The 16,432-nt window shown below is 43.4% G+C and overlaps 1 protein-coding gene across 11 annotated transcripts in view; it reads right to left on the minus strand.

Annotated features, from left to right (window-relative positions):
* The window catches only part of kiaa1109 (KIAA1109 ortholog), an 88,942-nt gene that overhangs the window by 25,242 nt on the left and 47,268 nt on the right, over positions 1 to 16,432 (minus strand). For 4 of the 11 annotated variants that reach the window (XM_030116463.1, XM_030116468.1, XM_030116462.1 and 1 more), the window contains exons 51-70: positions 15,598 to 15,691; positions 14,235 to 14,285; positions 12,893 to 13,099; positions 11,807 to 12,042; positions 10,047 to 10,291; positions 9,855 to 9,960; positions 9,504 to 9,601; positions 9,155 to 9,343; positions 8,904 to 9,072; positions 8,287 to 8,498; positions 7,083 to 7,166; positions 6,054 to 6,252; positions 5,763 to 5,822; positions 5,349 to 5,575; positions 4,415 to 4,585; positions 3,890 to 4,020; positions 3,687 to 3,810; positions 3,454 to 3,566; positions 1,917 to 2,007; positions 1,343 to 1,402 (exon numbers count right to left, since the gene is read on the minus strand). In XM_030116463.1, the coding sequence (XP_029972323.1) occupies positions 1,343 to 1,402; positions 1,917 to 2,007; positions 3,454 to 3,566; positions 3,687 to 3,810; positions 3,890 to 4,020; positions 4,415 to 4,585; positions 5,349 to 5,575; positions 5,763 to 5,822; positions 6,054 to 6,252; positions 7,083 to 7,166; positions 8,287 to 8,498; positions 8,904 to 9,072; positions 9,155 to 9,343; positions 9,504 to 9,601; positions 9,855 to 9,960; positions 10,047 to 10,291; positions 11,807 to 12,042; positions 12,893 to 13,099; positions 14,235 to 14,285; positions 15,598 to 15,691 (2,867 nt within the window). The remainder of the gene's footprint in view (positions 1 to 1,342; positions 1,403 to 1,916; positions 2,008 to 3,453; positions 3,567 to 3,686; positions 3,811 to 3,889; positions 4,021 to 4,414; positions 4,586 to 5,348; positions 5,576 to 5,762; positions 5,823 to 6,053; positions 6,253 to 7,082; positions 7,167 to 8,286; positions 8,499 to 8,903; positions 9,073 to 9,154; positions 9,344 to 9,503; positions 9,602 to 9,854; positions 9,961 to 10,046; positions 10,292 to 11,806; positions 12,043 to 12,892; positions 13,100 to 14,234; positions 14,286 to 15,597; positions 15,692 to 16,432) is intronic. The other 7 variants (XM_030116470.1, XM_030116466.1, XM_030116465.1 and 4 more) reach the window with 6 other exon arrangements.

A 16,432-nucleotide genomic window follows, 5' to 3' on the forward strand; every position in this document is an offset into this window, starting at 1 on the left:
GTGATGGATAGAGCCACTGCAGTGTGAAAACACTGATTCATTTACATCAAAAGAAGATGGGGAAAAAAAATCTTTTAAAACAGATTCATCATTAAGACAAATTCAGCTGGCAGATTAAGAACAAAAATATTCAACAGAAAACTTAGAACTCGCTTTAAATTGCTCTGTAGATTTTCATCAAAGTATTTAGGAGCAATTATAATTCAATCCATGGGTTGCCTAGCAACCACATTCTGACAAAATGACCCTAAAACTGTTTTTGTATAGATTCAAATGTTTAAATGAGGAACTGCCAACGGAATTTGTTCAGAAAAGTTTTCCCTTTCCAGGACAGTGTTGACTTTGACCCGAAAGAAAAGCTCAGCAGGTGTTGGATGAGAAGTCACAGCGAAGCTAACTAAGTTTTGGATTGAAACTTATAGTGGCGCTAACCGGGTGTGAGCCTGGACATTACTTAGCACACATGAGAAATGGAAGAATATCTTTTAAAAACAAAACTAGTTCCCACAACTCATGTAATAAGAAAATCTCAGTGAATCACCATGACAAAGGTTAAAGAAAACTTTGTCACCAAAGTGTGCAGATGAGATTTAAAGGAATATCGCAACAGCTTCCTTCTCTATCTTCGTACAAATGCTGTGAGCATTTGACGTGAACGATACCCGCTGAAGCTAAATTATAAGTTTGATATCGCAAATCAAAGTTTTTGTATCCCCATGAAGGTTTGCACAGTAAGGTGTGAGAAATTGAGCTTATGCTGTGACAAACACGAGCTTACCCACTGTGGTTCAGAGGCTGCCCATGCAGAGCCGTTAGAAATCAGTTGTGAAGGTCAAAGAAAAACCAATCGATTTTTTTTTTTTTCATGCCGCTTCAAAACAGGATGAGTCAGTAATGCCATATTCCATTTTGCAACATTCCAACTCCACATTATTCTCATTTTGCGAGAGAATAATACTCTGCAAATGTGTTTTGCTTTGATTTGATCCGAATGGAGACGGGGACGACGTGCCCTGTGTGGTCGATGGAACAACATTTCAATGGCATTATTTAACATGTGTAAATATTTAAACCACACTGTCGGCACGATCAATGCTGGAGAAAGAAAACACAACGTAATCACTGACCCAAAGAGCAGATCGCAGAAACTTATTATGCAAATGTTTAATAATGCCGTCTGTACATTACGCGATGTATATTCGTGGGGTTCATCCTGTTTTGAGTTTGCATTTTCAAAATCCTTTCAGTGCTGTCAAGCCGATCACAGAGGAGAAGAGCACACCGGGGTATCTGGTTGCAGTTGGTTAGCCATTAGTGAGGTGTAGTCTTTTGAAGCGTATACCTTGAATACCTCTCCTTGACTGACAGGTGCATGTGTGGAGTCCAACGCCTGAGTATTTATCTTCAATTGAACAAATATATGGTTAAAAATAACTCCAAAAGAAAAAAAAAAAAATTCTCAGTCTCCCTGTACAATGTGAATATCAGCACAATTCTGCTCAGTCAGAATGCAGTGACTACTGTTTTTCTTGGGAACCAAGTTAAAATTGCTTTGCATTCAAAACATGACTGTAACACTAATATTAAAGGTTTAAATAATGATTCTATGAAGGGAGAGAAGTCACCACAGGAGCATTTAACAGCTGGATTTCTCTTTCAGAGGCTGGTACAGACCAGACAGGGCAACATATCCATTTTAGTTTCCTCAGAAATCATTTGGAATTGAAAAATTTCTTAACTGTTATCTACCTTTGAAGGGTAGAATGACATTTATAAAACACATACACAGGAATGGAAGATGAGATGAGGATGATTAAAACTGCTCACATGAAACAGTAAAAAAGAAAAATCTTTGTATCGTCTGATGTGTTACAGCTATGCTCGGTAAGTGAATCTGTTTGTAGAATTAAGGTTACCGTGTCCTGGATGTTGAAAGTGACTCGAGGTCCAGGAGAGGAAGCGTCCACTCGGATATCAGGCAAGTCATCCATATCTCCGATTCGGGAGCTGAGGGAACAGTGAAGTTATGAGATGTGCAAACATTCCAAACGCTGGTTGTGTAACACAGTGCACATAAAACATTTTTTTTGGTTGCTTTGTAATATTTTCCTTTCATTGTTAAAAGTTTCTTGTGTTGATGTTTTTTGAATTCATAGTTTACCATATTTTGCCAACAATAAATAATTGAAAAGAAATCCATTTATGATTAAAATTCCAATTCAAGCTACAGAAGGTTTTCTAAATTCATGCTGCTCCTGGATATTGCTCACATTTTTAAACATGAAATGTATTTTAGCCACAAAGCTGCAGCAATCACTCTATTGTGATCTGAGCGCCTCCTGGAGCTGCTTGTGCTCATTCAGCGTCTTTGTAGCGACACAAAACTCTCAGAAAAGGTGACAAAACGCGGTGCTTGTTTGCCGTTACGGGACTCTATTGTGGTTGAGTTTCCGGGCTCCACCTGCGATGAGGCTGTGAAATTAGATTTCCCCACGACAAAGAAAAACCACAAGACATAGCTGAGAGCAAGCATGGGCCGTATGAAGATGCCATTCTTACTCTTTAAAGCCTGCAAGCCAATTTTGAAAAGAAAACATTACTGGCTTCACAAGTAAAGAAAAAAGAAAGTTTACTATAAAGACCACATTTAACTGTCATTTAGCTGTTAAATTCTGTAATTACAGTAATAAATAAAGAAACATCTTGAAATGGTCATGACATGAACTGTTCGGTCACACGCTGGCCCTCTGATAACATTTTAGCGGCTCAAACATTGATCCAAGTTGCCTGCAGCTAATCGGTCGCGCATCAAGGAAAACTTTGGAAACGATTGGAATCGAGGCTAAAAGGCCAACATGATTAAGCAGCCTGTCAGATTCAGAAAAACTGGCTGCCATGTTTGTCAGGTATCAACCGATCTGTATGTAGGCGAAGGAGGTGAAAGGAGTGTGGCAGAACATGTGGGCACATCCGAGCAGCATCCATCCTGATTACCATTTAATACTACATGAAAACATGTGGGAGGGAATAAATAAATTAATTATTCGTGTGCTTTTTGGTTTCAGCACACGATCTGGTTTACCTCCACTCTGCCAGCGGAAGAGTCTGACGAGCGGGGAGGCAAAGGTTTCCAAAGTGTTTAAATCGTTGATATAATCTGACGAGCTTAATTGTGTCGTATCTGAATAAATGCATTTTAAAAAGCGCCGAGCATTTATTTTTCTGGAAACTATATTTCTCGTTTGTGAGTCACCATAAGAGGGTCAGTGGGAATGTTTTTCAAAAAAAAAAAAAAAAAAAAAAAAAAAAAAAAAATGCATTATGAAAACGGCAGCACAGCGGTGCCGTGAGACAAAGGTGAGAGTAAATACCGACATGAAGCACCCTTAATGCTGCCATTTCTATGCTAATTTGACACCGGGGAGAGAGGCTTCCACTGCCCTCGAGCGTTACCTTTGTCTGTCCATCCTTTTAAGAGGAGGCCGGCCCGCCGCCGCCGAGATGCTTTTGGAGCGATTGTAGCTTGGTTTGTAGCCAAGACCCCACTTATCCTTCAGAGAGGCGGCCTGAGTAAAAAGCACACGCTGTCAGAAGAGGCTAATAAAAGCAGGAGTGGGGCAAGACTCCGGCATTGTGCTGCCGCAGTCCAAGTTAGAGTTAACCCAGATTTTGTAACGGACGCTTACCCTCATGCTGGAGCGCCGCAGCTTCTTTCTCACGTCTCGGCGGATGTCGTTGACGGCCACGGACTCCAGATGCTGGTAGCGCTGGATTTCCTGGTTGATGGTGCCTTCGCTGGCCCCCAATTTCCTGCGAACAAGAGAAGGGAATTCAGCAAGCAGCCTAAACTCTTCCCACAGAAAACAGTCGAATGCGGCGTGATTCCTACTTGAGGTCGTCGATGACTTTGGCCTGTTCGTTCAGCTCTCGGATGTCCACCACCCGCTTGGTGAATTTCCTCCCGCGGGCGTCCATCACCTGGTTCCCCATCACCATCTGCCTCCTGGGGTCGATGGTCTCCTGTTTGACCGAAGCATCAGACCTCAGGTAAAACTGATACAGACCACACACGGGAGCCGTCCACCAATTACCAGCTGCTGTGCCCGAAATTTGCCTGAGGAAAATAATGATTGAGTTAGAGGGGGTTAGTCCAAACACCAGGGATCGTGTCCTCTCACAGCAGACCCCCACCGCCACCCAAAAGTGAAAGAGCGAACCGCCACAGCGAATAATCGTCCCTTTTTTTCCCACCCGTCACTGAAGCCTGATGAGGAGGGCAGTGAAAGCAAATGCTCAGCAACGCTGCTGTAATGTTGTGCCGTGGAATTGAAACAAGAAATTATTCAGCGTTGCCGAGTCAAAGCCCAGAGAGGAGTCCACGCTACGAGGGAAGGGGGGGGAAAAACACACATACACAGGCCCAGGAGACAGGTCTCTGGAACCTAGGAGTGCCTGCTCGTGGGGGGGGTGTTGCACAGTTTAAGTAGTCGTCGGGGACAGATACGCTCTGGGGCCTCAGGCCCAGGATGCGGTTAACCAGGCGCTTCCTTAGGGTCAGCCGAGGGCTGAACGGGCTCGTCGGACTCTGTAAACAACGGCAGGGACAAACCAAGAAGAATGAACCACTGAGATGCGCAGGTTTTTTTGTTAAAGGTCGGCCAGGAGGGGAGGTGCGCAAATGGAATATGAACACAACATCTCAAAAGCTTGGGGAATATCAATTTACTTTTGTTCTTTGTTTGTTTTTTCTTCCAAAATGGCATATTTAACCAGGTCTCCTTCATTTTCTATTATGTTTGTTGTGTTATAATAGATGTACAAAATGCAAAAATTGGATCAGTGTTTTCTGCATTTCTGGGCTATCATGGCTGAACGAGCTATTCATGAATTTCTGCAACAGAGATATTAAAGTGACGGAGCTGAGCTACAATCACATGTAATCTGCTCCGATTTGGACAGATAAAGACGTCCCGGATGGATTTGCTCACAAGAAATCAAATTAAGTGCTAAAACCACTAATTAAAAATTCTGCATTTTTACATCTGTATGTGTGTGCGTGTGTACATGTTAATATATGAAGATATGTGATTATACTCAACAGAAACTGAGAATTTCTGTTCTTTTAATGGCACCTGCTGTAAGTTTCTGAACTTATCCCACTTTACTCAAATTACAAATCATGAAAACTTTTTTTTTTAATTCTTTGAAGAACTTCCCAGACTGAAATCATAAAACATAAAACTCATCCATCTGTGAACAGCTACACTCATCTCATTTATCTCATTACGATTGTTCATCAGAACTATTTTGCAACTAAAAGAGCGTAAAAGACGAGTGCGATCCCTGACCATGTGGATAGTGGGCGACATGGAGTCGGCTTCGTCCTCGTCCGAAATGTCCGCCATGTTGACGGAGTTCAGGTCGGCGATGTCGTCCACGTCCTCCTCGCCCGTCAGCGACGTCAGCGTGTTGCCCAGGGCGTTGAGGCGCTTGCCGATGTTGGGGTCCATGTGGACGTCGATTCCGCACATTTTCCAAAGCACGTTGAGAGTCCAGGTGCCGGCGCTGCTGCTTTCTGTGACGATGGACGAAGAGCGAAGAGTGTAAGAAAGCAAGAGAAAAAAAAAATGTGTTGAAGGACGGAGTGAAATTAATGCAATGAATAATAAAACATTTCCAGCCACTTGTCTCATTCTTGTATTGCGACTCGAGGGTGTGATCTATATTTTATGGGTCAGGGGAGCATAGTTAAAAGAACTTGCCTGCAGAGGGCTGGCCTGTGGTCCGGGAACACACTTCATATGTACCGTCAGGGACAACACCTGCATACAGAACACACACACATTGAAAAGTTAGCTAGTTGGCTAGCAAGTCAATTCTTGTCACGAAAGCAAGTGCAAGTCTCTAGGTCACAGTAGTTCAGCAGTTCCCAGTAAACAAACGTACTGGAAATTAATAAAAATAGTCATCTTAATTTTTCTTTACCGAGTAAAGCCTTAATATGTGACAGAAATGACTTCAAACCAGCGCTCACTGAGGCCTGTGTTACTCACAGGCATTCATGACGAGGTCTCCCCGGATCTCCGGCTTCCAGTCGTCCCAAGTGGTCTCGAAGCCCTCGGCGAAGCGGATGCAGAAATTCTTGAAGTGCCCTTTGCTCACCAGAGACTCGGAGGAGCAGGCGGTGATCAGGGTGCTCTCGATGGTCAGGACCAGAGCGGAGCCGGTGTCAAAGTCTATGCTGTGATTGGCCTGGTGAAAGGGCAAGGGGGAAGAGGGTCAGGAAGGCGCCGACGAAGGGCAGAAGCAGGGAGGCGAGAGAGAAATAGAGAGAGAGAGGGAACCCCAACCATTGACTTGGAAAAATACACAGTTAGCTGGTAACACTTCACTCTAAATATCAAAAAATTTACAATCAATGTTCTTTTTTTTTCCCTCTGTGATTGTCGAATCTGAATCAATGATTAAAGTTTTTCACTTACACACTCGTAGTGTTGCCGAGTAAAATGTTACCAGGTTTTTCTGTTTGTTAGATTGAGTTTGATTGCAGAATTATTAAAAAAACTAAAAAAAAAACACCCATCATACAAGAATTTCTGGATTAAGTCTCCACTGCTCCCAAAACGGCAGTCTCATTGTCAATCCAGTAACGATCGCACATTTCTGTGAGCTGGGTAAGAATCAGACTGCAGCTTCGGTGCAATTACTGCAGGAAAGCAGGTAATTTCCCAGAATCCACATGTGTTCTGTAAAGTAGGCAGAGGCCGCCATGTGAGCCACTGATCTCGTGCAGACTGTGTATGGGGGGAAAAAAAAACAACTATTCAATTAAAAAAAAGTAGTTATCTTTCATCTTCAACACTTTTGGCAGCAGCTGGAAGAACCTTTTTGTTGTGCCGTGATGGCACAGCTCACACTGCGTTAGTTGGTTTTCCAGCTTTGCGGAGGAAGGGTTTGATTGTTGCCGTGCGGCGCCACTTTGAAAGAGCAGAGCACTTATGATGGATTATCAAAGAGAGAACCACAGTAAGTCATTGTCCCACAACAAGCCATCACAAGAGATGTAATAAACTGCAGGTTACTTTTTGTGCTTTTTTGGGCCGGCCTACTGATGTGCTGGCCCCAGTTTCAGAGTGGATGCCCTCGGTAGCGGGTGCTTGTCCTCTCTATGGAAATAAGTGCAACATAACAGCTGGGATATCTTCTATATCTGCACATACTGTAAGTGTAACACCATATCTGACATTGACGATTATCAATATCCAGTGTTTCCCCGAGAAAGGTTCCACTTGTGTGTGTGTGTGTGTGTGCGTCGTCTTTCAAATACGCGGTTAAAATGATACAATCCAAATCACTTTGATTTTTTTCTTCTAATAAAGAGAACAAAGTAACTCTCACAGGCTTTTTATCTAGTCTTGTTAAAATCATGAATTAATTACAACAGATTTGTGAAACAAACTACTACTGAAAAGCAGACCCGTACAAAATGTCGGAATTTTCTAAAGATTCAGTAACATTCTAATTCAGATTTAAATGTGTATTTCTTCTGGAATCTTGTATTTTATCATTTATGAACATTTGACCATGTGTGAGATTGAGTAATCTTGTGATTAATAAACAATTTCAACAACTTAAATGAGAAAAGAAGTAGACAAAGAGATAAAATGATTAGTTAGCATCTAAATGATAAAAACCTATTTTATTTTGTGTGACTTCAACTTTATTTTACTTTTGTGATGTGCTATCAAAAGAGTATGAATCTGTACAATTAATTCTGTTACTTCTTCTGAGCTTCTTTGTGGATATTTTAAGTCAAACAAAAAAATGTATAAGCGAGGCAGATCTGCTCTGGAAAGTCTAGTCTTTAATAGACTAGCACACAGTGAAACCGTTATAACTTAAACATGTGGGGAGCATCATAAACGTGCTGTTGAGGTGAGTTAGAGCTGTGGCAGGGGAAACACTGATATCAGAATTGTTCAAACAAGCAGAACAGATCAATAAATAGCTGTCAGGGTTGTAGATTACAACTAAAGAAATTTCATTAACACTGTGTCAATAGTTTTGCATTTATATCAAACATGGTAGTCATGTTAGTTAAAAGTTGGGATAAAGCGGTGAATCATTGTTCTGATATTCATTTATTCTACAAATATGATTCAGTTCCGTCGATGTAATCTACTGACGTCACTAAAACGGTTTAAACCTGCTCTACGAGTAACGGTGTTCGCTGTGACGTGGCGATCGCTGGGAGTCGGCCGTGAGCAAAGCGCAGCCGCACGTTACCTGGGACGCGTTGGTTATCGGCAGGCAGATCCCCAGATCGTTGACCGTCAGCTGCAGGAAGAGCGTGCTGAAGGCCTGAGCGGAGGTCTGCTGGATGACTGGCAGCTTGTCCACCACCTCCTTGGTGGCCACGTGGATGTCCTTGTTGAGCGCCAAGCGCTGCTCGTTCCAGTTGTCGTACGCCGCTTTGTAATTCAGCCAGAACAGCACAGCTGCAGGGGGACACGGGATGGGAGAGATTGGGGGCAGAGGAGAGGGGAAAAAAAAAACAAAAAAAAACACTCAAATGTCATCTAAACATGAGGAGTGAGGGTTTTTGAGAAGTCAAAAAAACAAAGGTTTAGCCTTTCTAGTTGCAGATGCTCAACTTGTGTGTGTGTGTGTTTTTTTTAAAGGTGTGTAAATGTCAGGTGGGTTTCAATCAGAAAGCACTTCCACTGTAACTAAAAATGACTTTCTGCAGTGTTTCACAGCGGGACCTCCAGCTCCCGCTGTGCTCCTTCAGCATCAACAGCGCACGGACATTGAAAACCTGATCTGAAAAGTGAGCGGTGGAGGTGAAAGAGGCTGGAATGTTGTGTGAGAGCGTAGATGTTAGCAGAAAAAGTGAGCTGGACCTCTGTCGAACGCCACCGGCTGGGCAAAAACTATGGGCCTGTTGAGCGTGATGAGGACAGCCTCCTTATCCGAGGAGCCGCTGATTTCCTCCTGCAGAGCGTTTCGCAGGCCGATCCGCGTTCGGAAGTACGCCACCTGGTGGAAGTCTGAGCCTGCTTCTTCGTACACCTGAAAGGAAGAAACCAAAAGGAAAGTTATTCTGTTTTCTTGCGTTAAATAATCAAGCATGCAGTGAGAGCCTGATGCGGACCTGGTGCTTGACGATCTGTCCGAGGGCCAGGTTGAGGTCGACTTGGCATTTGCCGAAGAGTTTGAGGTAGCTGCTGCTGCCTCCGGGCTGAGCCTTGCACTGGATCCTGTTGGACAGCTCCAGCTCGATCAGGCCCGTCTCGAAGCGCACGGCCCGCATGGAGGGGGTGGTGGCCGTCATCTGGATTCCCTGCGGACACGGGGCCGACACTCAGAAACTTCCCTCCGTGCTCGGCTGGCGCTCGAAATAAAACTGATTTCGAAGCAACACAAAAGCTGGACCTGGCTGCTTCTCCTCCGATCGCGTCTGCTTTTTGTAATTTTTAAAGAAAAAGCTGAACATGAGTTACCTTGAACATGAGGCTGACGGAATACAGAAGGATTTTGGGCTTGTCTGCGTCTGTAGAGGTGTCATGCTCGTTCCACAGGGGGATGGGCTGTTCTCCTCCTGCATCAACAATAAGGACAGGAGAGCAGCTCACCGAGGAGCGCCATCGAATGTGACAACCATTAGAGTCCACTGGAAACCCCAGCCCTCTCTCTACTGCTTAACGATATTGATCAGACGGAGCGAGATGAAATTACCCTCAATGCTGCTGTTGGAACTGAACATGAGTGGATTTGTGAGCGGGCTTAGCAGCAGAATACCGAGGGGAACTCGCAGCTGTTTGGTTTAGATCAACTCCGTAAGAAATCCGTACCTGACACCTTCTGAATGACCTCGTTGACCTCCTTCATGAAGACTTTCTGCAGAAAGACGAGGTGGTTCAGCAGGTCTGTGGTCAGATTGTGCTCGAACGAACCGATCTGTGCGCCAGAGAAAAACAGTTATTCACTATTTTATCTAACTTTGAAAACCTCTAATGTTTCCTGCTGACTGAGCACTGCCTTGCCTCGGCCACGCAGCGAAGGTAGTTGCCCTGCAGGTAGTTTCCCTGCTTTGTTGGGAACTCGTCCGCCGCCCAGCCCTGGTCCGAGTGGCTCTCGTGTTCCTCCATGATGTATTCTCCCGACATGGTGACCGGGGGCAGCGTGAGGCTCGCCGACGGCGACATGGTGGACATGTCCACGGGGGACACTTTGGACTGGAAGCAAAGCTTGTGGTTCGGCAGCTCAAAGGTGAAACTGGTTTGAGCTCCTGATCGCAAAAAGAGAAAAAAACAACATTATGAGTTCTGACACAACAATCCAACCTCTGGCTCGTCTCGCTTTCAATTTAAAAATTGCCATCTACTTCTGTCTTGTTTCCAGCTCATAGTGAAGATAGTCTTCATGTTATCACAGCAGCACTTATTCCTATTTCTAGTGTGTCCATATGTTTAATTTTTAGTCCAGGAAGGACTGAAAGTGACAGAACTTTGCGATGAAACAGCAGTTTGAAAGGCTTGCTCAGCCAAATCTCTTTCATTTTCAGATTCTCGAAGCTCAGAGAGAGGAAGAGGAGAGGAGAGGAGAGGCCAGGCCTTCACGACTCCTTCCATTCACAGGCGATATAGAGCCTCAACGCTCTTTGTGCCCTTTAACTGGTATTTTTTTGCCACACTGCTGCAACATTTCAGCAGCGAGCAAGAAAACCGCAATCCTACCAAAATGCCCTCAGGAATTAGAAACTAGTTATTACTTTCCTTTTGAAAATGAACTCTGGCTCGATAGACTTGTTGGCCTTAATGTGCTGCGCCTGTCCTATCCCACCACAGCGCATTATTATAAAACACGCATAAAATATTTTTCATTTTTTTAATGCCTTTATTCTTTTCCTAACTGCAGGCAATGGCATTGCAAAGTTAAAGAGATATAAAGCTAGCCTATACTTTAACTGTCTAGAGGTTGAAGCAGGAAAGGTTAACGCAGGTGGTAAAGTCTCTGTGAATGAATCCAACCTGTGGCGATGTCCTTGCCACACTTGATCCATACAGAGGAGGCCTTATCTTCCTCCCGAGGTCTAAAGCTAATGATATCTTGGGGGTGAGCTCCTCTTGGCGTCCAGACTCAACAGCCAGGAAGCAAAAACATGGAAGAGACCGAGTTGCTGCAGCATTTATTTTGCGACCTCCTTCAACCGTATTTTTTTTTCAAGTCACTTCAAATCTCTTGCAGCACTCATTAGTCTGCACTGAACCCTGGCTACAGCCCACCGCGCATGTGGCGATGCACCCAGCTCGGGAGTCACGAACCGCCTTTTCTCTGCTCCAGATGTCTGTGAACGCAGCTGTGAGCACTTCACTGTCTTTTAATAGCGCGTTACTTTCAAAAGCCTCCTGATATTTTGTCCACTGACTAAATGAAGCAAAAGAAACAAATATTATATCTGCGCTTCATTCAACTGGTAAGTAACTACCAACTCAGAATGTGCTATAGAGCTATTTAAATTAAGTTTATATACTTACTCGGCAGACTTCATGGAAAATCGAATTATTTATATGCATTTTAGTCACAGGGGACAATCAAAGCTTTTTCAGTCGGCAACTCTATTCAGCCAAGGTTCTTTTGAAGATCGAGTCACACTTCAGCTCATACATTTGTTTAATCTGATATAAGACGCAGCTTTAATATATTCTAATGATATTTTGTGGAATTTATTCAGATCACGGCAGTAATTTGTTAACAAATCTGAGCTCTCTTTAACAGTTTAGACAGATCAATGTGGACGAACCTGTCATGCCGTGGCTCTTGACCCGTCCCATTTTGTACTCGGCTTTGAGCGAGGGCAGCAGCGCCGCGCCGATGGTGATGCCGTCCATCATGGCGCTGAACTTGAGGACGATGGGCTTCTTCTCCAGGCCCTCGGGGAGCTGGGGGAACTCGTTGGCCTCCACGGGGGTCTGATTGATGCTGGACGCCTTGTCGGAGGGCTGTGGGGTCGGGGTGTCCTCCCTGTTCGGGGGTTGACTGTGAACACACACACACACACATATACACACTTAACACACTTGCACAGTCAGGACCGTCTTCCATCAACTTAAGTGGCGATTTGAATATGTGAAGGGGGGAGCTCCATCAAATACTAGTTGTTAATGCCTGAACTGGATTTTGGAAGTGGCACTTCACATTTTTCCATAAAAAGAACTCTAAAATAAGTGAGGGGGGGTAAAGTGTGTGTAGGAAGCTGTGCACGCCGAAAAACTGCTACCACTGCTTTGATTCAGTTAGGTGCGGCTTAATATGCAGAGCTTGGCAGATAGCTCCTTACATTCCGGTGAATATCAAATTATAGACAGGTTCTTTAATATCCCGAGCACACCTACAACTCTATAAATATATTAACATAATTCAGAACATTGCCATGGAAACGGGCCACACACAGGCGCTGAAAGCAGGCGACGGAGTGGCTGTGCCGTACTAACTTTTCACTTTGATAAAGCAAACATTAGCATCCCGTGGCGTGAGGGCTTGGAGGATGCATTCATTAAGCGAATTTGCACGTGAGACGCAGAGACTGGGGACGGTAACGTCTGACATTTCTGTCAATACCTGCGGCCTCTTTGAAACTAACGACTCGGAAACTCGACATGAACTAGCTACATGTCTCTGCTGTCAAACAGTGGAAACTCATCACAAAACCAAAAAACAAATAATTCAATGTTAAACAAAAGCGCTGCACCGTTACAAATTAACTGAATGTTAAAATACAAATGAATATCATGAGGTATGTGAGAAAATACTCTTCTCGACCTTGTTTTTAAAATTATAAAGCTGCTGAAAATGCAGAGAAAATGGAGAGGAAAAAAAAAAAACCTACGCGTTGGAGGGCTGGCGGATGAGATCAGAGATCTGCTTGGAGAGCTGGTGGGAGCTGCGGACCATCATGCTGTGCAGAGTGGCCGGGTGCTGGGGGATGTTGATCATGATGGCCCCCACCTTGAAGACGGCGGCGTTGTTGGTCTTGAGTCCACGCTGGGCGCTGTACAGGGCCTGAGACTTGGCGATGTTGCACTTGACCACAGTTCTGAAACACAACATGACCCCGGATGAGCCGCACGACTGAGATCTGAGGCCCGGAGATGAAGTGGACTGATGAATTGATGAGAGAGGACATCAAACGGAGGAACACCATGCAGATCCAGGGGAGGGAGAATGAGCAACCAGAACGGGAAAGAACCAAAAATGAACATACACTATGTATGAGCGCTACATAAAGGATGACTTGATTTCAAAAAAGTATCATTTAAGGACAAACATTTAATCCTGGATGGCTGATGCACGGTTCACATAACTTTTTGGAAATACTGACATCCCAGTATGAGACTTGGAAACAACATGGATACTGTACACTAATTTAATTACAGTCCATCTGCAAACATTTTGCTGTTTAACAATATTGACAACTTAACTGATCAGTTTGAGTTGGACCAGTGTGATATATTTTTCTTTTAGAAGCAATTTTTACTTTAATGCATGGAATATTTCTGCATTTGTTTGCTCTTTTTATGCAAATGCATGACTGTATTTACTGTTCATTATAAATAAAATAAAAAAAAATAATTGCTCGGATTTTTCTGCAGTCAGTGCAAAAATTCTGCTACTACTGGTTTTTTTCTACATTATCCCTGTGGCACAACAAACAATATCATGAATAAATATTAATATGATAATAAACTGTGAAAAACTGTGGGAAAGAATGGACCCAATCTTTTAAAGAAATCCAAAGGGGACATTTAGTTATTTTAAAGGTCTTTCTTAAAGTTCGAAATGACAAAATATATAGTGACTATAATGCTATTAAACATATTTTGTCATAGCTAAACAGCACTTAATGTTGTGTATTTGGGCCAGTTTGAAAGTATGAAATGTCCTTTGATAACACCCTCTTCATTATAGACTTCCTTTTCGACCACTGGAGGACATAATCGAACTTAACTTCCACGAGAAAATTAAATCAGTTCATTGTGACTTTAGTTAACCTTCAAAACTCAAGATCCGGCCTTTATTACCGTAACAATGGCAGCTAGTTCTATCTCAGTAACTAGTCACTTCATTCAACTCCTGAGAAATCGGTTGTGAATACACATGGTAGACGGGTGACGCAGACAAATGAAGGATGCAGCGGTTGTGCTGTTTAGGTTAACTAATGCAGAACATACAGAAACTCTTGTTTAGCAGTGCTGGTGGGAGATGTTGGGAAATCCTCCAGTCTATGGAAGTAGTTGGAAGAGAAAGCAAGGAAGAGTTAAATTAAAAAGAGAGAGAGAGAGAGAGAGAGAGAGAGAGAGAGAGAGAGAGAGAGAGAGAGAGAGAGAGAGAGAGAGAGAGAGAGAGAGAGAGAGAGAGAGAGAGAGAGAGAGAGAGAGAGAGAGAGAGAGAGAGAGAGAGAGAGAGAGAGAGAGAGAGAGAGAGAGAGAGAGAAGAAATCGGCAGAACAAAGCGTGAAACAGCCATCAGACAGTGTAAACAGAGATCCGCAGTACAAAGAAGTTGATCAAAATGCGTGCAAAGCTCTCACATTTGTTTTTGATATTCAAATGTTTGTGAAAATGTTCAGAGTTAATTAGGTAAAGCATTACAATATTCTTATTTGGAGTTTGGTTATGTTTTTTTTTTTCTTATATGTTACAGAAAGGAAATAGCTCCAAAGTACAGGCTTGAAAATGATTTGTATTCAATTCCATTCAGTGTTTGACCCTTCAGATTAAAACAGCCAAGTCAAATCGGCACAACAGATCAATCCACTGCGTCACACATTGTCTTCTTCCTGCTGTCCAGATGCTGCGTGTTGTAAACAAACACACCAAAGCACGGCTCCACCTCGATATCAAACAAAATCACCCCTCAGTAACGGATAAAGTGTGAAAAGCTGCATTTAAATACAGCATGAAAACATCATTAAGTCTCACTTTTGCTCTCACAGTGGGAACCTCTGTTAAACAAGCAATCTGTTTTAGCAACAAACTGGATATAAACACATGAGGAGCATAACCTGATTAGAAAGGCTGGGATTAGAGGAAGCAAAAAGAATAAAGAAAACAACAACTGATGGTTGAATTATCTGCAAAAGGAAAATAGAACTGTGTAACTCTCCCAGTGAGCTGCAATGCACGATAATCAACGTTAATTAAGAGCAGTTGGGTTTCTCAGGTCAGTGTTTTCAGCTCAGCTTTGTAAGACTGAGGCTGGCCTTGTGTTGTAAAAATAAAGCACAGTAGAAAGCAAATAATCCTTCACCTTGGAAAGCGTTCAAAATAATGAATCAAACCTGCTTCAGCGTCCACGCAGTTCCAATTAGAATGCCCAGAGATTGCGACGTAAACAGCCAATTTGAAGGAGCGACAAGAAAACGGTGGGGATCGATACGCTTCAACGTGGCAGCTGGAGCAACAATTTTAAGTGTAATTACACCTTCACCTCTTTTTTTCAGGCTTTCCTTCTTTATGTCGACATTCAGAGCGCAGAAACTTTCTCCAGCGGCATTCATCAAACAGCTGAAGTGAGGGAGGAGGAGGTACGTACTGAATGTCAGGCGTGATGCCTTCCAGCAGGACGATGTTCACTCCGCCGATGTGAGCCGACGCACATGTCTCCGTCATTTTCTGGTGCAGGATATCTGCCGTGAATCGAGGGGGGCGAGGGGGGAAAACAAAAATTAAATCAGATCAAAGAAAAGTTTTTAACAAGTGAAACATCCCTGTTCTTGTTTTTGCTGTTGTGTTGAGCGTGAAATCAAAACTTTGATCAAAACATATTTGCTTTATTTGAGATTTCCACATCGAGCAGATGCTGAAACAAATGATGTGAAGGATCCAAATTTCATTTCAAACTAAGACCTGGTGATTAATGAGCTACAAGGTCAAGTCGCGATGCTGTGATTTGAAAAATACATAAAGCCGACACAACCCTGCTCACTATGCAAACATAAGCAGAGTTTTCATCTTTAAGCAATGAAGCTCTTCGACCAGTGGCGTGAGTCATTCACCAGCCATCTGCCTTAATGTATTGGAGCAGTCAGTGAGAACAGAATCGAGTCTATTCCGGAGAAACGGCAATAATCTGGAAGCATTTCAGGTCCGAGGCAACAGAGGAGCCACGAGGAGAGGAAACAACAAATTTATTAAAAAAAAAAAACAAAACAAAAAAAAAAAAACCATCACCGATGGATTCCAACGACGGCCGGTTTTAGTGCAACTAGTTGATTTTTGGTTTGAGAGCAGCTGTGCGGGAGTGAAAGGAAAACTAAGCTGGGTCGTGCTCAACTGGGCACCTCGAGAGCTGCTTGATTAGCTGGTCTCAGGGTGTCGGTCCAACTCCAGCGTGGTATGAATACAAAAACATTAAGTGGAACAAACGC

The sequence above is a fragment of the Salarias fasciatus genome, chromosome 19 (genome assembly GCF_902148845.1).
Source record: "Salarias fasciatus chromosome 19, fSalaFa1.1, whole genome shotgun sequence".
Taxonomy (NCBI): Eukaryota; Metazoa; Chordata; class Actinopteri; order Blenniiformes; family Blenniidae; genus Salarias; species Salarias fasciatus.